The sequence below is a fragment of the Balaenoptera borealis genome, assembly GCF_965194805.1.
Source record: "Balaenoptera borealis genome assembly, chromosome: 6".
Lineage (NCBI taxonomy): Eukaryota > Metazoa > Chordata > Mammalia > Artiodactyla > Balaenopteridae > Balaenoptera > Balaenoptera borealis.
Window position 1 is genome coordinate 39,128,753 of NC_138863.1, and position 23,083 is coordinate 39,151,835.

General features: G+C 39.6%; 1 protein-coding gene across 9 annotated transcripts in view; it reads left to right on the forward strand.

The window, feature by feature from the left end:
* The window catches only part of HECW2 (HECT, C2 and WW domain containing E3 ubiquitin protein ligase 2), a 433,539-nt gene that overhangs the window by 309,955 nt on the left and 100,501 nt on the right, over nt 1–23,083 (forward strand). For 8 of the 9 annotated variants that reach the window (XM_082397296.1, XM_082397294.1, XM_082397295.1 and 5 more), the window contains 3 exons: nt 9,567–9,701; nt 13,047–13,149; nt 15,088–15,184. In XM_082397296.1, coding sequence (XP_082253422.1) covers nt 9,567–9,701; nt 13,047–13,149; nt 15,088–15,184 — 335 coding nt within the window. Of the gene's footprint in view, nt 1–9,566; nt 9,702–13,046; nt 13,150–15,087; nt 15,185–17,958; nt 18,284–23,083 lie in introns of those variants that run through there. The other variant, XM_082397300.1, reaches the window with a different exon arrangement.

Sequence of the window (23,083 nt, forward strand, 5' to 3'; positions counted from 1 at the left end):
TAAAAGAACAGAACGTGCATCATGCATTAGTATAGGTACAGAAAGACTTATTTCTGGCATGGGATACCTGGAGAGTTTTCATAGTAAAGTTTGTATTTGAACTGAACCCTGAATGACGAGTAGGATTTTGATAAAATTAGATTGTGGAGAAGAGAAAATTTGGAATGGGAAAGGAAGGAAAACACCCAAAGTAAAGACGTGGAAAAAGGAACACACTGGGTGAGTATGTTTGGTTCCTTTGAAGAAGTAATGGGTCTCCTTTGCTGTGCAAAAGCTTTTAAGTTTCATTAGGTCCCATTTGTTTATTTTTGTTTTTATTTCCATTTCTCTAGGAGGTGGGTCAAAAAGGATCTTGCTGTGATTTTTGTCATAGAGTGTTCTGCCTGTGTTTTCCTCTAAGAGTTTTATAATGTCTGGCCTTACATTTAGGTCTTTAATCCATTTTGAGTTTATTTTTGTGTATGGTGAAACTTAAAAGCTTTTGCACAACAAAGGAAACCATAAACAAGACAAAAAGACAACCCTCAGAATGGGAGAAAATATTTGCAAACGAAGCAACTGACAAAGGATTAATCTCCAAAATTTACAAGCAGCTCAAGCAGCTCAATATCAAAAAAACAAACAACCCAATCCAAAAATGGGCAGAAAACCTAAATAGACATTTCTCCAAAGAATATATACAGATTGCCAACAAACATATGAAAGGATGCTCAACATTACTAATCATTAGAGAAATGCAAATCAAAACTATAATGAGGTATCACCTCACAGCAGTCAGAATGGCCATCATCAAAAAATCTACAAATAATAAATGTTGGAGAGGGTGTGGAGAAAAGGGAACCCTCTTGCACTGTTGGTGGGAATGTAAATTGATACAGCCACTATGGAGAACAGTATGGAGGTTCCTTATAAAACTAAAAATAGAACTACCATATGACCCAGCAATCCCACTGCTGGGCATATACCCTGAGAAAACCATAATTCAAAAAGCATCATGTACCACAGTATTCATTGCAGCTCTGTTTACAATAGCCAGGACATGGAAGCAACCTAAGTGTCCATTGACAGATGAATGGATAAAGAAGATATGGCACATATATACAATGGAATATTACTCAGCCATAAAAAGAAACGAAACTGAGTTATTTGTAGTGAGGTGGATGGACCTAGAGTCTGTCATACAGAGTGAAGTAAGTCCGAAAGAGAAAAACAAATACCGTATGCTGACACATATATATGGAATCTAAAAAAAAAAAAAAAAAGGTTCTGAAGAACCTAGGGGCAGGACAGGTATAAAGATGCAGACGTAGAGAATGGACTTGAGGATACGGGGAGGGGGAAGGGGGAAGGGTAGGCTGGGACGAAGTGAGAGAGTGGCATGGAGATATATACACTACCAAATGTAAAATAGATAGCTGGTGGGAAGAAGCCGCATAGCACAGGGAGATCAGCTCAGTGCTTTGTGACCACCTAGAGGGGTGGGATAGGGAGGGTGGGAGGGAGACGCAAGAGGGAGGAGATATGGGGATATATGTATATGTATAGCTGATTCACTTGGTTATACAGAAGAAACTAACACACCATTGTAAAGCAATTATACTCCAATAAAGATGTATAAAAAAACAAAACAAAACAAAAAAGGACTTCCCTGGTGGTGCAGTGGTTAAGAATCTGCCTGCCAATGCAGGGGACACGGGCTCAAGCCCTGGTCCGGGAAGATCCCACATGCCGTGGAGCAACTAAGCCTGTGTGCCACAATACTGAGCCTGCACTCTAGAGCCCACGAGTCACAACTACTGAGCCTGCGTGCCACAACTACTGAAGCCCGCATGCCTAGAGTCTGTGCTCCACAACAAGGGAAGCCACCGCAATGAGAAGCCCGCACACCGCAACTAAGAGTAGCACCCGCTCGCCACAACTAGAGAAAGCCCGCGCACAATGAAGACCGAATGCAGCCAAAAAAGAAAGAAAGAAATAAAATTAAGAAAAAAAAAAAAGGAAGTAATGGGAACATTTTGAGAGACCCTGCATTAGATATACACACACACACACACACACACACACACACACACACACACACAGGAGAGCTGATGGTATAAGAGCCGATCCAAAACCCAGCAGGCTTGAGACCCAAGTAAACGCCAATGTCCCAACTCAGTCAGGCCAAGGCAATTCCCTCTTACTCGGCCTTTTGACCTTCAATTGATTGGATGCAGCCCACCCACATTAGGGAGGGTGATCTGCTTAACTCAAGTCTACTGATTGAAAGGTGAATCTCATCCAGAAACACACTCACAGACACATCGGAATAATGTTTGGCCAAATGTCTGGGCACCCAGTGGCCCAGTTAAGTTGACACATAAAATTAACAATCAGTGACCGATATCAATGGATTAAAATCAGTGGAAGCACCACTACAGAGGGTTAAGGATAACAGAGAGAATGATACAAAATGACATGGACAATTAGAAAAATATTGCAAAGCTTGATATTTCTTATTAATAAGTTTATATAATGGACTTACCATTTGGTTTAATTTTTAAGAAAAGTGTTTATTTTTGACTCCCCTTTCAGATGTTAAATATGGAATAACTTTTTTCCTGCCTCTTCGTTTCATACTCTCAAACAGTATTAACACTGGGTGCTTTCCCCAGATCATTCTACTTGAGCCTAAACTGAAACTTTGAACTTTAAAAGTGATATAAACGTCATGGGCTCTTTAAATGAAAATGTAAAATGGTAACCATCTCCTTATTTAAAGTGAAATGTCTTTTCCCATAGTTTCTTGTGTTTTTCCCTACAAAAAACACTAGCTATAATATCACCCAGCTAAATTGACATCCATCCCTAAAGCCAAGCTTGTAACTCTAGGGGTTTGTGACTTTGGATGTCAGACTGGGGATTTGAGTATCAGTATGGTCCAAATATTCAACTTCGATGACCATGGCAAGTAGGAGTTATGGTTATGAGGATAGATATTTTTTAGAAGAGAACAAATATTTGTACAGTGAAAGTTACCACAGTCAGAGCCTACTTGAGGATTCTCATTTTACCAGATGCTAATAGCTTATGTGGCTGTAGAAGTTGCCCCAGTGATGACACAGACTTTGGTTTCAATCCCACATGAAGCTGATGGCCACAGTTTATTGGGTCAGGTTCATCTTAATGAGTAAAATGCAACTTAATATTTGGAGGTTTCAAGTGAATCCCAAAAGTCTCTTAGCAGAATAAGTTCTACACTTTGAAAGATATATTTTTCATTCATTAGAGCACTCTATTTGTTATTTTTGTGGCACGTCTCTTTAATTGCTTTGAAACAACTAGTACCTCTTTGTGGTGGTTGTCTGGTTTAATCACCTCCAGTTACACAGCAATCCAGGTAGAGATGAAATTAAACTCTAAATTTATAAATAACACATATTTTTTAGAGTATCTCTTGCTTATTTTTCAGGGGGTACAGTCTTGTTAGACCAAAAAGTAACCCACACATAGAGGCAGAGGTGAAGAATCCTTCTAGGTCAGTATACCTTTCAGAATGAGAGACTAAAGCAGAGGTTGGTTTTGTGAATGTATTTTTGAGTAAAATGCTAAACTCATGGAATATTGAAGGAATTGCCCAAGTTATGAAGATGGCCTTTGCCTTTTATCTTTAAACAGTTGTCCTCTGACCAGCACTGAATCTTTTAAAAAAATGTAGAGTACTATTTTAAAATTTCATGGCAATGCCCTTCTGTTCTACCTAAAATGTGCTGATTTGGATAACTCCATCCTTGGTCTTCTGCAGTGACGTGCTGATAAATGCTTAGCAACCAGATCCCCAGGGGCGGTGGGGCGGAGGGCTGATCTGTAACATTTGCCACTTTCCATGGTGTAAATTTTCCCACCATAGCCAATTTCTGGCTGCCAGCATCATCGTCAACCAGCTTGAGAATTCCTTGAGATTCCACCATCAGCTCCTGTAAGCTGGTCCAAGCCATCCCCATCATGTCACTGGCTCTCCTATATTATACTTCTAACACCTAAATACCACTACTCCCAATACATAAAATACACCCCCCCCCCTTAGCTAACATTTTACATCTGAAGTTTTGGGGATGTTTTACTTACACGGTGCCACGTGTCCCTGTTTTCTCTCCTAGCAACTGTAGATCTCTGATCACAGCAGTTTAACAAAATAACCTTCTTTAACTTTTTTGTTATTGATAGATGTCATGAGATATTTGGGACCACTCACTCCTTCAGATGAACCAAATGTTAGAAAATGTTAGCATGACTATTTTTTTAGTTATAATAAACTCTACTATTCAGTGCTTTTCATCTCCAGTATTGGTAACGGAGTTCTGTCTGGGATATAATGTAGAGAAAATAATAGCATGTTCATTCCTTATAATTGGGGAAATACTAAGAGGGGACCAGGAGCTGAGATTTATATTTCGGAAGGGAGAGAATGCGTGAGTAAATTACAATCTTAATAAAAATTAAAGTAGATTACAGTGAACTTTTTGAGCATTTTAAGACTTTATAGAGTTGAGAAACTAGAAGTTAGAACAGATTCAATATGCAGTGCTGCTATCTTTTAAATTATTGTTCTTTCATTGTTTCCATAGCTCTTTAGAGAAAGAAAGAAGATCTGATGATGTCTTTCTGTAGCATAGTTACAAGTGCTTTTTGTTTTATTTTGTTTACACGGTCTTTTAATACGGATTCCTGGTTTGGCAAAATGTTAAGTGGAAACAATTTCAAACTTCTGTAACTTAGATTTGTTGAGCCTGAGGTTGGTATTTCTTCACAAATACTGATGGCTTTTTCTTTTCTTAAAATAATAGAAGCTTAAAAAAAAGAATTGTGTAAAGAGAGAAGTGTATTTTGTTTGGCCTCACTAAAATACCACTTGGCTCCATCCAGCCCATATTTTCTGACTCTGATCATGCCCTGAAGCAGCGAGAGGGTAGAAGTTTTTAAAACGAGCTTTGAATTTGGGTATTTGCATTCCTTTCAGTTTTTGATTATATTGTTAGCCCTAGTTGGTCCAGCACTGGGAAGCTTGAGTGAATTTCCTTAATGAAACTTAACAGTAGGGAATCTGTGTTGTTCAAAATTTGCTTTGCTAGTGGCTAATCTGAAAAAGACTCCTTTTCTGATACAATTGCTTTTTGTAATGTGGTCTGCCTTCTCAACATACTGTTTATTCAGACAGTATTTATTGATACACGGTAGACAATTTCAGAAATAAAGGCAGGCTATTCAAGAATGGTGACATAAAAAGTGACCCAAATTAAATTTTTTTTTAAAAGGAATAGGTCAGCTTCATTACTGGCTTGAACTAGTTAGGACATCCTATGGGAAAGTGATCCACTTTTGTGACATAATCGATTTGTGCATCACAAATAGAAATGGCAAGCCTAAAATTTGCACTGTATTTTTTCTATGCTTCGATCCTTGTTTTAAAGTAGAATACATCTTCCACAGCTCAGTTGTGACCTCAGTCATCTCCTTTACGTGGATGTAGCAAAGCACCAAGGAAGCCTGCCCAGGGTCACACAGGGAGCGGAGCAGAGCCAAAGCACATGCCAAGGAATTGCCTCTTCGTGCTGCCCTTGGCCAGCGCTAAGTGTGCTAGCTGCGTGGTTTCGATAGTGGTCTTAATTGAGACTTTTCCCCCAAGTGCTTGGCAGACTTAAAAAGCACATGTAAACAGTATACGCATTCCATTTACTCTGAAACTGAGCTCCTTGTGGAATACAAATGAGCACCTATGCTCCACCCACAGCCCCGCCTCCAGCAGGGGGAGCCGCGCAGATTGTGCAGAGGACGTACAGTTGGCTGTCCAGCGTCAGTAGCAACCTTTTCAGCACTGAAACAGTGGTGAGGCCCAGCGCTCTGAGTGACAGTTATTGTCGGCCTAATTCAATAAATACTTCAATACTTTTCTAAAATCAAGTACTATGTGAGGGGAGTGGGAAGAACATCAAAAGGAAAAATAGGAGGCAGAAAGAATGGAAGAAAAAGAAGAGAACTATGAAAAGGAGAGGGAGGGGAAAGAGGCACTGCTCACTGGGCTTTGAAGTCAGAAAGATGGATTCAAATCTCAGCTTTCTACTTTCCCAACTCCACATTTCACTTAAATCTCGGACTGTTACCCAACTGTATTAAAGGTGAACAATAATGAGAAATCATTATTTATGAAATAATGAAAATCCTTATTTATAATGGTGGTGGCCAGCTTATGCGTTCTTCTTTGCTGACTTCAGTGCATCAGTTAGGATTTGGTTTGGCTGCATTGTGACAGAGACCTATACAAAGTTTACTATACAAGATTTTATTCTGTCACACAAAGAAGTTCAGAGATAGGCAGTCTAGGGCTCTTGAGGTGGTTTCTTAAGTTGTAAGAGCCTTGGCTCCTTACGGCTTTTTACTCAGCCATCCCTCATCTTCAGGGTTCGTTACGGCTGCTGGGGTTCGGCAATTACATCTTTGTTTCAGGGAGCAGAATGGATGAAGTACAGAAGGAGGGCTTTACCTTGTAAAAATCTCCTTGGAAAGGAGTTTTCCAGAAGCATCATGTGACCCTCTGTTTACATCTCATTGACCAGAACTTAATCTAGGCCATACGTACCTACAAGGAGCCTGGGAAATGTGGGTTCACTGGTTCCCCTCTTTTTTTTTTTTTTTTTGAGCTTTGTTTATGGGCTGCAGGGAGAAACACTGTAATCCTTAGAAAAATGTCTTGGAAGTTAATACTGTTATTATTAGTAATAATAATATTAACTCACATTTAAGTGGTCTCAGATACTATGTTCAAAAATTTATATGAACCATCTCATTTTATCTTCCTTTGATGTAGGCGTTATTATACCTATTTAACAGAAAGGAAATTGTAGTTTGAAAAAGTTAAGTAGTTTGCCCAATGTTATGTCACTAGTAAGTGGTAGAGCTAGAGCTCAGACCCAGGCTTGTCTTTTTCTAGATCCCAAGCATTTAATCACTACTTTGTCTCGGACTTCTCAAGTTTTAACTTGATAGTTTATCCATGTCCACATGAGGTGTTTTAAAACCTTTTATCCTATTTGTGGTATTATAGTCTTCGGCTCTCCACACTTTTCACCCAACACACACACACACACACACACACACACACACACACACACACACACTTCTCTCATGTATTTTGCTCAAATCTTTCAGTATTTCTATGCTTACATAAAAGAATGTGACTTTTAATACTTGGTTAGTTCATTGTCAGTTGTCTCCCTGTATTTTGGTCAGGAGTCTGCTATTCGAGTTTTGGGCAGTTTATTTACTGAGCACTGTCTTTCTCCCAGATGCAGCCCTAAAAGCTATTGGGGAGAGCAGGGTGAGTAAGAAAGAGTCCCTACCCTGAAGGCATTTACAGTATAATTTTTTATAGAATGGATTTTAGAGAAGCCTCTTAAGTCAGATTATACTATGACACTCCATGTAAATCACAACTGACCTAGATGTGCACACCCATTAGTCCTTATAATTACAAGTGATTCATCATTACCTCTAAATGACCACCTGTTCCTTCAAAACATTCCTAAGAAATTAGGTAGAGTAAATAGGCAATTCTATTTTCATACTCTCTGTATTTTCCCCTTAAACAACATGGCTCATATTATTGTTGTAGTAATAAGAGCTTAATCTTAATATACATAAAGAGAATATTAAATTGACTGTAATACCTATTATGTTGAAATGTGTATTTAAAAAAATGAATTTCTATTTTATGACATTTTAAATAGTGGCAGAAATAATATACGTACAAGTGTATTAGAAGCTCAAATCAAACGGGGACTAGTGTCACATTTGAGACCAGAGCCTGCCAATACAAGCCTGTGTAGGGTTTATTGTTGGTGTACGTTTTTACAAGATCAGAGAAGAAAGATATTCCACCTGATAGGTTATGGAAAAGGGAGCATTACCCAGGGATGTGAGGTTGATGACTCCGTCCTACAAGACTTCCATTTAATCCAGTCTTTGTACCTGGAAATCGGATATTGAGAGAAGGGACAGACAAGGATTCTTGTTCTGGCCATTTCCCTGTTTTGTTTCTAGTGCACTTTCTGCTTAAAGTTATTTTGTTTTAAAGAAGTCATTTTCCCCCTATTTGGGAGCTACTTACAAATTATTTTGCCCTATTTCCTGATTATCTACAGAAACATTTTGTTTCATAATGGAAAGGTGAATTTTTAATCAGCATAAATATACCATCTGCCCCTGGGATTTGCCTAGATGCATTCATTCCTAGTCTTTAAGGTACTTTGTTAACAGAGCTCCATCAGTTCTTTTTTGCTTAGGTTATTTGGCATATATCATGTGTCCTGACATTTATCAGTAATGAGTCTCCAGGCTCTCCTAAGAGTCCTTTTTATCTTGACCTAATTAACTTTATCTGATCATGGAAAACTTACATTTTCTAATTATCCTTGAGATAATGGGCTTCATTATTGCCTTGAATGAATTTTACATTGCAAACTTAACACCATTTTGTTCCTAATGATAATGAAAAATAACACTTGCATCGAGTTTTAGAATTAAACAAACAAACAGAATTTTTAAAGGCCTTTCTACATTACATGCAATCCTTACTGCAAAACTTAGGGAAATGGTTTATGCTCATTCGTGGTTTCATGTCACAAGGGATTCTGCGGTAAACATGACAGACATAGTTTCTTCCTTCCTATCACTTTATGGAGGAGAAATGTTTATTATGAATGAAGGAGGCATGTTTTTATAAGAAATCTATAGCCCAGAGAACTTAAGTGTCTTGCCCTGAGTCATTGTATGTGATAGAATTTGTCTGGGTGTATGATCAATGACCAAACTGGAAAGGAAGTAAGAAGGAGATTGTAAAGAGTCTTGGAAAACTGACCAAAGGGTTGGAATATTTTTTCTATAGATAACAGGTAGCCATTAGAGGCTTTGGATTGGAGTGGAAATGCAGTCAAAGCTTTCAGAAAAAAAAATTCTGATAGTGAGGTGCCATTCAGGGAATAAGGTTATAGAGATGTGGAACAACTGAGAAACTACTAATAATTGTATGTTTAAGAGAAAGCCCTGAAATAATGGAATGAATGATAGTCAGGCTGGGATGGGACAAATAGAGGAGACACTATAATGAGAAAACGAGGGAGGACTTGGTAGCTGATTACATAGAAGGAAAAGAGAAGTCAATGATATTTGAAAGAAAAACTTGGTAATAACCGATAGCAGTTAGAGCAAAGAGCGTCAGTTAAGAGAAGCCCAAATGTCCATTCAGGGGGCTTCTTTCTAAGATCCTATCTTTGATGACTGTATTTCCTAAAGCCAGGAACAATGTTCCTTCCTGCTGTCTTCATTCTGCATCCGATCTAAGCGTTGCTTCCTCTCTTCTGGTCTATCCTGAGGGAAGAAGGAGAAATTCTCCCGAAGATTTGAAATTACGAGAAAACGGAGCGAAGGTTATTACTCCAAAGTGGGTCTTTCCCTGCATGTGGGAAATGATAGGACCGCTAAGACAAGTGTGTGCCATGCATGGAGTGTTGACTGAGTGGGTTGCTTCCTAGGCATTTTTTGTCGACCACAACTCCCGTACCACCACTTTCATCGATCCCCGGCTCCCGCTTCAGAGCAGCAGACCCACGAGCGCGCTGGTGCATCGACAGCACCTGACCAGGCAGCGCAGCCACAGCGCGGGCGAGGTGAGTCCCGAGCCTTAGCGACCGACCTTTCGGCTGATAGAAGCACGGGATGTGGGGTTTATGGAATCGTGCTGGCTCTTTCTTATTGTTTGGTTTTTCTAGTTTGATTTAGAGACTATCATTTGGAGGCTGAAAGTGTTGGAATGTTAACGGGGCTTCTCTGGAAACTCATAGAGCCTAAATTACAGGTTTAAAAAGTAGGACATGTGAGGAAAGGTTGAAGAAATTAGAGATTTAGAGAAAAAAAAATTCAGTGGATGGTGAGAGGGAATTCATAATGCAATACAGTGTTCAAGAGAGGATGATGATGAGCCCTTTTGCATACCTAAGAGCAGCTTCGTAGGAAGCAATGAATGTAACTTTTTTAGGGGATTAAAATTAGGTTAAAGATAGGGAAGTTTCTTAAGTGAGGATTGCTGGATTAGATTAAAATCTTCGGCCAATGCTATGGGGTTGTGGTATCCTCATTAATATTCTTTAAAGTTAGGATATATATGAGGGTTGATTTATGCACTCTAAGTGCTCAGAGAAAATGGGTGACATTAAGAATTACTAAAAGCTCTACCGTACTCTATTGTACTTTGCTAGTTTGCAGTGTCCCATGGTAACCACATGAGGGCTCTCTAATAATCTAACCAGAAAAAAAAAAAAAGAAAGAAAAAGAAAAGAAAAGAGAAAAGAAATAATCTCTTCCTGTTTCCCTTTTTCTGTAGCAGGTTAAATAAATAAAAGAGGAATGTTTTAGGTCACATATTTTCTCCTTAGTACAGACTTATGCTTTGAATGTCATATATTATCACTTGATATACATTGTTTCTAAAAATTCCCTTAGACAAGAAGAATTAAGATTCTTTTCCTGCATGTCTTTTCCACGTTCCATCTATGTGCATGTCATATTTTCAGTATTATATTGTATGTCAAATATTTTTGTAGCTTCTATTATAAGAAAAGATTATGAATGTAATAAATAACTGGATTTGATTCATCAGAATTCCACTCTTGGAATTTCCCCTCATGATTTACATACTGGCTCTAATGATTATGTGTGTTTGCTGGTTGTAAGTGCAGACATAGAAGAGTACACACGAGAAGCTCACATAAAAATGATATATAAATCTATTGCAAGATGAGGTATGCACAAAAATATGCATGTTTTATGAGTAGCTAATAAATCTCTACCTGGCTGTCATATAAAACATTAGTGGTGAACTGGATGATGCTAATAGCATGCATCTAAAAAGCAGAACAGACCTCTCTCACCTTTGGACCTTGTGCGTGATATGTAGCGTATTAGGGCCCTGCCTGCTTTTATCACGCAACCAGTGCACTTTAGATGCTTGCCTTATCTTGACTTCACAATATGACGCTGGCTGTTCAGTCTGATCAGGGCTACATGCATGAGATTAGTAGCTATACATACATTTTCGTGCGTGAGATTAGTAGCTATACTTACATTTTCTTTCAACTCCTCTGCCTCAGAACTTGAATTATTTTCATGGTCTAGCAGTAGGGATACTAAGGTACACATTAAAATTTGAATGAGGACTTCTCTTCTTATTGACGGAAAATGAGCAGTGGAACAGAGACGACCCCATAAAGACTCAGCATTCAGTCTCAGCGTTGTTAAACCCTTGAGGGGAATGTGCTTTCTGGCCCAGCTGTCGGAAGCACGCACATCCTGCAGTAATACACACGTTTATCACGGCTTGCCCACTGTCTGATGGTCTGGTCTGAAGAAGCAGGGTGTCAAAGAGAAGACCTTTGGCTGTTCTGGGAAATGATGACACAAGGCAACTTACTGACAGGAGGGAAAGTATATGTTGGCAGATTGAAATGATAAGTTTGGTGACTGACAAGGTGTAGTTAATGATTGAATCTCCCGCAAGAGGGGCTGACTTCATTTCTCAGAGCCAATAACTCAAGAGAAGCAGAGTGGGAAATTTCTAGTTACGTGCACAAGTCTTCCCAGCTATTCTCTTAGACTCATTTAGCAAATATTCCAGGTAGTAGAAATTTTGCTATCTCTTCCATCCAACAAATGAATACTTACTAAACACCTGTAGTGTAGAAACGTGGTTGGTGTGAGGGATACAAGTAAATAATGTATGTTCCTGTGTTCTTGTTAAGGAGAGAATATATAAAACTAACCGTAATCCAGATGAATAACAATACAAGCAAAAAATGCTTTATAGACTGTTAATAATGGCAGCTGCTTTAGAAATGTACCCCAAGTGCTGTGGGTGCTCAGAGAACGTGACATTTAACGTCGGCTTGAAGGGAAGGGAAGGCTTCATCGAGGAGGGGCTGTTTGAACTACACGTTGAAGAATGAGTGAGAACATTCTTGAAGGGTAAACAAGCAGTTGAGGGTGGGGACGATATTTCCAGCTTTAGGGCCTTTAGAAAAACCCTCACTGAACACGTAATGGATGCAGTATGATAAAATGGTTGTGAGGGTTTGAATGGGTGGGAGTAGAAACTGTATTTTAAAAGTACCAATTTATAAATCCAGGAGGTTGTTTTGCCTTTTGTTCTCTTACTCTCTTATTCGACTGTTCTACTGTTGTCTTAAAAGACTTCTGTAGTATGGGGGAAAAATGCTAAAACAGAAGCTAGAGCAGTGTTAGAGTTTTCTGGTAAGACTATTAATGGGCGTTTTTGTTTATCTCCTTGTACGTATGAGTTTCTAAGTCTATAATCGGTATGGTAACTAATTCAGGTTGGGGCAACCCTATTTTGCTCCTCCACACCTGCTGTGATTAGCTTGCTGGTGTGGGAGGTTCAAACCAGAAAGAGCTGTTGTACTGGGTGCTCTAATAGGCATGTAAAATTGCTTCTGAGAAGATAATACCCCACTCGGAAACCCACGTGAAGACTGCTGCTCTCCAACCCCTCCTCTGCTGAGGCAGGGAATTCCCTGACCTGCCTTGGCCAAAAGAAGGTATATCCTGGCACTGCCCGATGAATTTTGTACCACCCAAGTGTTCTCTCTGATTGTATTTTTGCAGGTTTGTATTCTGTCAGGTAGAAGTTATTCCTGAGGAACAGGAATTCAGCATCTACATCCCCAAGAGGTGTAGGCATTTTGAGCTACTCCTGTACCGCTTGGTCCACAGTTACTGCCCTGGCCCCTCTCAGGGACATTATACCCCAACCCATCCCCTCAATTCAGCAACTGAAGCAGAGCTTTTGAGAGTCCTGTGTCAGCTCTTCAGCTAGCCTCTGTTCTGATCAGTTGGTACTTAACAATGCTCATTGTCAAGTGTTCTGAACAACTTGGCTTGAGGTACTGATGTAAAGTATTCTAGGATTTGGTGCAGAACAAAAGCACTGCTTGTATTTGCAGGTAGGAGAAGATTCTCGACATGCAGGACCACCAGTTCTTCCCAGGCCATCGAGTACGTTCAATACAGTCAGTAGGCCACAGTACCAGGACATGGTTCCAGTGGGTATGTCATCCCTTTCCCGAAATCTTTATCTTTGCTTTTCATGTCAGTGTGTACCATGCGTTCTCTGCTGATATACTTCCCTATTGTCAGCCTGCTGCATTTGCCCTGTACTGAAAATCTGCTGCATTATCCCTGAGAAATCGATTTGAGTCTCAAAACACCTATGTCTTGTAAAATCCTATAGGATGAGAATTTTTTCTACTACTCTACCTTACCCGAGTAGAACTATTATATTAGATTGTTGAAGTTAAGGAAAAATAAGTTCTTAAGGCAGCTGTATTGTGTGGTCATTTTAAATTAGGCATTTGGACAAGCATTTATTTAGTATATATCTAATGCTTGAGACAGAGTTTAAAAGGTGTGTGAGCCTCACAAAATAAGAAAGCAATGATGGCACATTCTTAAGGGGTTTTGTAGCAAATGCAAGACAGCAAAAGTCTCCAAAATTGTAAAATAAAAATGAATGAATGTAGGCAAATTGGCCTGAAGAACAACTTGAGTTGTTAGTAAAATGATGAGGTTGAAGTAGATCAGTTTTCAAACCTGGAGTCCCTAAGGCAGGTGGAGTGGACAGACTGACAGGAGGCCAGATGGGCTCCCTGTTCCAACTTAAATTTGAGCAGCTCCCCATTTGTCTGGTTTTGCTTTAAAATTTTTCCTTTTTTAAGAAAGACTTTACCATGAAATATAATGCAGTGCCCATGTCCTAAAAAGTTCGACAATCACTGAGTAAGAAGAAACCTTGGGTAGAAATTGAACAGTCTATGTTTTATTATGCCGTTACTCATATGATACTAAATGCTGCACGTAGAATTTTAAAGTACTATAAAATTGTGGTTTAAAAAGTTATCTAGTCTCTGATCTTAGATAGAATGTAAAAACTGCTGACAAAACCTCAATTATAAAAATGTTTTTATTATTTATATGTGGTGAAATGTGCAGTTAGGGACACTTTGAGTTTGACAATGGGATTCCATGTTAGCAGAGAGTATTTTTTTTATTATTTTATTCACATTTAACTAAAATTAGCATGATGCAGCTAAAATTTGAAGTGGCAAATGTCTAGAGAATTATATTTCTTTTGAGTGATATTTTGTTAAAGTAAGGCATGTTTCTTGATCATATTTACGAGCACAAGAGTATTGACTGAACTAGGATCTCTGATGTTTGAGAATTCAGACACTCAGTTCTGTAATTTAAATATATCTGTATTTCTAATTATAAATAAATGTAATCAAGATGAATTATCTTAAGTAAGCAAATTAGTTTCTTGACAAAAGAGTATTAACAGAGCCTTTAGTAAACGTTAATTAAATTTAAAATTTCTGTAAACATTAGCCAGCCTTGACTAAGATATAGATTTTCCTTTTAAAATATTATGTACATAATTGATGATGCTGGTTGTATTGTAGCTGTTGGTGTAGTTGGTTTGGTAAAGAGCTACCCTGTGGCTTAATGGCATTTATTTCCACATAGAATTTGGGAATGGTTTGCCTCTGCATATTGGTAGTTGCTGCTGGCATCTACGGTATTTTAGCAACTCTTGCTCTACCTCTCTACCTCTGTAGGTGGCTGACATTTAATCAGAAGATGGTTTTCCATTTTTAACAATTGCTTATAAAGTTGATTTTGGTAAGCAGTAGCATAAAACAATCAGTATCTAGAATCTTGTTGGTGATCTCATCTTGCAGTTTGATAATAAATATGGCTCATCAGATGAGTTTAATGAGTGCTTAAGTCAGTCATACCTAACAGATCTAAGTCCAATACTCATATAACAGGATAGACACAAATTGGAATTTAAGCATCTATAGTGGCTCTAAACTATCACTTTGAATACAAGGAATATTAACCAGAAAAACAAAACTTAAAAAGTCTGGATTTATGTTCATAAAATAACAGATTTTAAAATATTGTTACACATGTGTGTTTTTTCAGCTTACAATGACAAGATTGTTGCATTTCTGCGCCAGCCCAACATCTTTGAAATTCTACAGGAGCGTCAACCTGATCTTACCAGGAATCACTCACTCAGGTAACCATAATATTGGTATTTAATTCAGGTTGCATAAGCCCCAACCATTAAATCTTCAGTAACACTGATAATTGTCTTGGAAATTCACTCTTGCTTTCTGGCATTCTGAACAAAGGCATCTTGTACACAAGTACTTTGTTATTAATATCAGGTCAGTGTAGTCCTGGCTTTTCTCTGTTATGTATGAGGACTGAATGAAACTGACTAAAGAACCTGGAACCAAATTTAAAGAAGAAATATGAAAATTTCACAGCCAAGAATGCATCCTAGGTGTGCAGATTATAACAAAAATAATAAGACACTACCTATTAGAATGTAACTTGAGTAAACAAAAGTAACATAGAGTTTATTGAATTGAGATTTATAAAATCCTAGACTTGGTATTCACAATTTTCCATAATAAAAACACAGTGGAACCCAAGGAAGAAATCTGATCCTCTCCAGAGTCTAGCATTCCCCTGCAGGAACCCTTTCTTCTAAACAACTCTTCAGTGCATCACACTTCAAGCCCAGTTTTCCTTTCCTGAATACATGCTGTTCCTTTTCCTTGGCAACTCTTCTCTTCTCCTATGTTTGGCAAGATTTTTCTTTTTAAATTCAATGTAAGATGCCCCTCCTTGAAGCCTTTCGGCTCCACTGTTGACTCTCAGGCTCATGATCTAGTGTAGTATTTCTCAACTTTGGTGTGCTAGGCATCAGAGAGGTGGAGATGGAAAGACGTGGGAGTTTCTGCTGAATATCCTGCATAACTCAAAGCCCATTTGGTCTACATGCCACCTTAACTGACAGGAACACGTTTGCCCAATGGTGCCATCCTGCCCCATGGCAGTGATTCTCAAATATTGCTCCACTAAGTTGTGTCAAACTGTTTTTATCAGCATTACTGGGGAGTTTTATAAGGTACAGAATGCCAGGTCTTGCTTCCCCCAACTCCACTCCCTTCTCTGAATTTACACCCTCTGTCCTTGTATGCCCTGCCCAGAAATTTAGTTCAGGAGGTCTGGGGTAGAGCTCAAGCATTTAATTTCTTAAAACCTCACTGTAGCTGGCTCGGGTTCTCTTCCCTCCGCCGTCACTGAACTGCCCCAGAGCCCGAGGGGAGGGCGGCCTCACTGAGGCTGCCAGCTCTGGAGGGGCCCCACCAGCCGAAGACGCGACAGTCCTTGGGACTGCGGGCCAGTTGTTTCAATAAGTAACTTAAAGACAAAATGGGAAAACGAGGTTTGTGCCTGAGATCATGTTGATGTGAAACCAGGGATGGCCACCTTGTGCCAATGAGTACAACTTGGAGGAGCTTCAAGATGGCGGAAGAGTAAGATGTGGAGATCACCTTCCTCCCCACAAATACATCAGAAATACGTCTACATGTGGGACAACTCAGAACACCTACTGAACGCTGGCAGAAGACCTCAGACCTCCCAAAAGGCAAGAAACTCCCCACGTACCTAGGTAGGGCAAAAGAAAAAAGAAAAAACAGAGACAAAGAATAGGGACGGGACCTGCACCAGTGGGAGGGAGCTGTGAAGGAGGAAAGGTTTCCATGCACTAGGAAGCCCCTTCGTGGGCAGAGACTGCGGGTGGCAGAGGGGGGAAGCTTCGGAGCCACGGAGGAGAGCGCAGCCACAGGGGTGCGGAGGGCAAAGCGGAGAGATTCCCGCACGGAGGAGCGGTGCTGACCAGCACTCACCAGCCCGAGAGGCCTGTCTGCTCACCCGCCGGGGCGGGCGGGGGCTGGGAGCTGAGGCTCGGGCTTCGGAGGTCGGATCCCAGGGAGAGGACTGGGGTTGGCGGCGTGAACACAGCCTGAAGGGGGCTAGTGCGCCACAGCTAGCCGGGAGGGAGTCCAGGAAAAGGTTTGGAGCTGCCGAAGAGACAAGAGACTTTTTCTTGCCTCTTTGTTTCCTGGTGCGTGAGGAGAGGGATTAAGAGCACTGCTTAAAGGAGCTCCAGAGACGGGCGCGAGCCGCGGTTATCAGCGTGGACACCAGAGACGGACATGGGACGCTAAGGCTGCTCCTGCCGCCACCAAGAAGCCTGTGAGCAAGCACAGGTCACTCTCCACACCGCCCCTCCCGGGAGCCGGTGCAGCCCGCCACCGCCAGGGTACCGTGATCCAGGGACAAATTCCTCGGGAGAACACGTGGCACACCTCAGGCTGCTGCAACGGCACGCCGGCCTCTGCCGCAGCAGGCTCGCCCCGCCTCCTCTGTACCCCTCCCTCCCCCCGGCCTGAGTGAGCTGGAGCCCCCGAATCAGCTGCTACTTTAACCCCGTGCTGTCTGAGCAAAGAACAGACGCCCTCAGGCGACCTACACGCAGAGGCGGGGCCAAATCCAAAGCTGAACCCCGGGAGCTGTGCGAACAAAGAAGAGAAAGGGAAACCTCTCCCAGCAGCCTCAGGAGCAGCGGATTAAAGCTCCACAAACAACTTGATGTGCCTGCATCTGTGGAATACCTGAATAGACAACGAATCATCCCAAATTCAGGAGGTGGACTTTGGGAGCAACGTTATATATATTTTTTTCCCCTTTTTTCTCTTTTTCTGAGTGTGTATGTGTATGCTTCTGTGTGTGATTTTGTCTGTATAGCTTTGCTTTTACCATTTGTCCTAGGGTTCTGTCTGTCGGTTTTGGGTTTTTTTTATTACTTAAAAAAATATTTTTTCTTCATAATTATTTTTTATTTTAATTATTTTATTTAATTTTACTTTCTTTTCTTTTCTTTTCTTTTATCTTCTTCTTTCTTTCTTTTTTTTTCCTCCCTTTTATTCTGAGCCATGTGGAGGACAGGCTCTTGGTGCTCCAGCCAGGCATCAGGGCTGTGCCTCTGAGGTGGGAGAGCCAAGTTCAGGACACTGGTCCACAAGACACCTCCCAGCTCCATGTAATATCAAACGGCGAAAATCTCCCAGAGATCTCCATCTCAACGCCAAGACCCAGCTCCACTCAATGAGCAGCAAGCTACAGTGCTGGACACCCTATGCCAAACAACTAGCAAGACAGGAACACAACCCCACCCATTAGCAGAGAGGCTGCCTAAAATCATAATAAGGCCACAGACACCCCAAAACACACCACCAGACGTGGACGTGCCCACCAGAAAGACGAGATCCAGCCTCATCCACCACAACACAGGCACTAGTCCCTTCCACCAGGAAGCCTACACAACCCGCTGAACCAACCTTAACCACTGGGGACAGACACCAAAAACAACAGAAACTACAAACCTGCAGCCTGCAAAAAGGAGACCCCAAACACAGTAAGTTAAGCAAAATGAGAAGACAGAGAAACACATAGCAGATGAAGGAGCAAGGCAAAAACCCACAAGACCTAACAAATGAAGAGGAAATAGGCAGCCTACCTGAAAAAGAATTCAGAATAATAATAGTAAAGATGATCCAAAATCTTGGAAATAGAATGGAGAAAATACAAGAAATGTTTAACAAGGACCTAGAAGAACTAAAGAGCAAACAAACAATGGTAAACAACACAATAAATGAAATGAAAAATTCTCTAGAAGGAATCAATAGCACAAAAACTGAGGCAGAAGAACGGATAAGTGACCTGAAAGATAAAATAGTGGAAATAACTACTGCAGAGCAGAATAAAGAAAAAAGAATGAAAAGAATTGAGGACAGTCTCAGTGACCTCTGGGACAACATTAAACGCACCAACATTCGAGATATAAGGTTCCCAGAAGAAGAAGAGAAAAAGAAAGGGACTGAGAAAATATTTGAAGAGATTATAGTTGAAAACTTCCATAACATGGGAAAGGAAATAGTCAAGTCCAGGAAGTGTGGAGAGTCCCATACAGGATAAATCCAAGGAGAAACATGTCAAGACACATATTAATGAAAGTATCAAAAATTAAATACAAAGAAAATATTTTTAAGGCAGCAAGGGAAAAGCAACAAATAACATACAAGGGAATCCCCATAAGGTTAACAGCTGATCTTTCAGCAGAAACTCTGCAAGCCAGAAGGGTGTGGGAGGACATACTTAAAGTGATGAAAGGGAAAAACCTACAACCAAGGTTACTCTACCCAGCAAGGATCTCATTCAGATTTACAGACAAGCAAAAGCTAAGAGAATTCAGCACCACCAAACCAGCTTTACAACAAATGCAAAAGGAACTTCTCTAGGCAGGAAACGCAAGAGAAGGAAAAGACCTACAATAATAAACCCAAAACAATTAAGAAAATGGTAATAGAAACATACATATCGATAATTACCTTAAATGTAAATGGATTAAATGCTCCCACCAAAAGACATAGACTGGCTGAATGGATACAAAAACAAGACCCGTATATATGCTGTCTACAAGAGACCCACTTCAGGCCTAGGGACACATACAGACTGAAAGTGAGGGGATGGAAAAAGATATTCCATGCAAATGGAAATCAAAAGAAAGCTGGAGTAGGAATTCTCATATCAGACAAAATAGACTTTAAAACAAAGACTATTACAATACACAAAGAAGGACACTATATAATGATCAAGGGATCAATCCAAGAAGAAGATATAACAATTGTAAATATTTATGCACCCAACATAGGAGCACCTCAATACATAAGGCAAATACTAACAGTCATAAAAGGGGAAATCGACAGTAACACAATAATAGTAGGGGACTTTAATACTCCACTTTCACCAATGGACAGATCATCCAAAATGAAAATAAATAAGGAAACACAAGCTTTAAATGATACATTAAACAAGGTGGACTTAGGTGATATTTACAGAACATTCCATCCAAAAACAACAGAATACACATTCTTCTCAAGTGCTCATGGAACATTCTCCAGGATAGATCATATCTTGGGTCAGGAATCAAGCCTTGGTAAATTTAAGAAAATTGAAATCGTATCAAGTATCTTTTCCGACCACAACGCTATGAGACTAGATATCAATTACAGGAAAAAATCTGTAAAAAATACAAACACATGGAGGCTAAACAACACACTACTTAATAACCAAGAGATCACTGAAAAAATCAAAGAGGAAATCAAAAAATACCTAGAAACAATGACAATGAAAACACAACGACCCAAAACCTATGGGATGCAGCAAAAGCAGTTCTAAGAGGGAAGTCTATAGCTATACAAGCCTACCTTAAGAAACAAGAAACATCTCAGATAAACAACCTAACCTTACACCTAAAGCAATTAGAGAAAGAAGAACAAAAAAACCCCCAAAGTTAGCAGAAGGAAAGGAATCATAAAGATCAGATCTGAAATAAATGAAAAAGAAATGAAGGAAATGATAGCAAAGATCAATAAAACTAAAAGCTGGTTCTTTGAAAAGATAAAACTGATAAACCATTAGCCAGACTTATCAAGAAAAAATGGGAGAAGACAAATCAATAGAATTAGAAATGAAAAAGGAGAAGTAACCACTGACACTGCAGAAATACAAAGGATCATGAGAGATTACTACAAGCAACTATATGCCAATAAAATGGGCAACCTGGAAGAAATGGACAAATTCTTAGATATGCAGAACCTTCCGAGACTGAACCAGGAAGAAATAGAAAATATGAACAGACCAATCACAAGCACTGAAATTGAAGCTGTGATTAAAAATCTTCCAACAAACAAAAGTCCAGGACCAGATGGCTTCACAGGTGAATTCTATCAAACATGTAGAGAAGAGCTAACACCTATCCTTCTCAAACTCTTCCAAAATATTGCAGAGGGAGGAACACTCCCCGACTCATTCTACGAGGCCACTATCACCCTGATACCAAAACCAGACAAAGATGTCACAAAGAAAGAAAACTACAGGCCAATATCACTGATGAATTTGGTGCAAAAATCCTCAACAAAATACTAGCAAACAGAATCCAACAGCACATTAAAAGGATCATACATTATGATCAAGTGGGATTTATCCCAGGAATGCAAGGATTCTTCAATATACGCAAATCAATCAACGTGATAAACCATATTAACATATTGAAGGAGAAAAACCATATGATCATCTCAATAGATGCAGAAAAAGCTTTTGACAAAATTCAACACCAATTTATGATAAAAACCCTCCAGAAAGTAGGCATAGAGGGAACTTTCCTCAACATAGTAAAGGCCATATATGACAAACCCACAGCCAACACCATCCTCAATGGTGAAAAACTGAAACCATTTCCACTAAGATCAGGAACAAGACAAGGTTGCCCACTCTCACCACTATTATTCAACATAGTTTTGGAAGTGTTAGCCACAGCAATCAGAGAAGAAAAAGAAATAAAAGGAATCCAAATCGGAAAAGAAGAAGTAAAGCTGTCACTATTTACAGATGACATGATACTATACATAGAGAATCCTAAAGATGCTACTAGAAAACTACTAGAGCTAATCAATGAATTTGGTAAAGTTGCAGGATACAAAATTAATGCACAGAAATCTCTTGCATTCCTATACACTAATGATGAAAAATCTGAAAGTGAAATTAAGAAAACACTCCCATTTACCATTGCAACAAAAAGAATAAAATATCTAGGAATAAACCTACCTAAGGAGACAAAAGACCTGTATGCAGAAAATTATAAGATACTGATGAAAGAAATTAAAGATGATACAAATAGATGGAGAGCTATACCATGTTCTTGGATTGGAAGAATCAACATTGTGAAAATAACTCTACTACCCAAAGCAATCTACACATTCAATGCAATCCCTATCAAACTACCACTGGCATTTTTCACAGCACTAGAACAAAAAATTTCACAATTTGTATGGAAACACAAAAGACCCCAAATAGCCAAAGCAATCTTGAGAAAGAAAAACGGAGCTGGAGGAACCAGGCTCTCTGGCTATACTACAGACTCTACTACAAAGCTACAGTAATCAAGACAGTATGGTACTGACACAAAAACAGAAATATAGATCAATGGAACGGGATAGAAAGCCCAGAGATAAACCCACACACATATGGTCACCTTATTTTTGTTAAAGGAGGCAAGACTATACAATGGAGAAAAGACAGCCTCTTCAATAAGTGGTGCTGGGAGAACTGGACAGCTACATGTAAAAGAATGAAATTAGAACACTCCCTAACACCATACACAAAAATAAACTCAAAATGGATTAAAGATCTAAATGTAAGGCCAGACGCCATCAAACTCTTAGAGGAAAATATAGGAAGAACACTCTCACATAAATCACAGCAAGATCCTTTTTGACCCACCTCCTACAGAAATGGAAATAAAAACAAAAATAAACAAATGGGACCTAATGAAGCTTAAAAGCTTTTGCACAGCAAAGGAAACCATAAACAAGATGAAAAGACAACCCTCAGAATGGGAGAAAATATTTGCAAATGAAGCAACTGACAAAGGATTAATCTCCAAAACATACAAGCAACTCATGCAGCTTAATATCAAAAAAACAAACAACCCAATCCAAAAATGGACAGAGAACCTAAATAGACATTTCTCCAAAGAATATATACAGATTGCCAACAAACACATGAAAGGATGCTCAACATCATTAATCATTAGAGAAATGCAAATCAAAAGTACAATGAGATATCATCTCACACCGGTCAGAATGGCCATCATCAAAAAATCTGCAAACAATAAATGCTGGAGAGGGTGTGGAGAAAAGGGAACCTTCTTGCACTGTTGGTGGGAATGTAAATTGATACAGCCACTATGGAGAACAGTATGGAGGTTCCTTAAAAAACTAAAAATAGAATTACCATACGACCCAGCAATCCCACTACTGGGCATATACCCGAAGAAAACCGTAATTCAAAAAGAGTCATGTTAAAAAAAAAAAAAAAAGAGTCATGTACCAAAATGTTCATTGCAGCTCTGTTTACAATAGCCAGGACATGGAGGCAACCTAAGTGTCCATCAACAGATGAATGGATAAAGAAGATGTGGCACATATATACAATG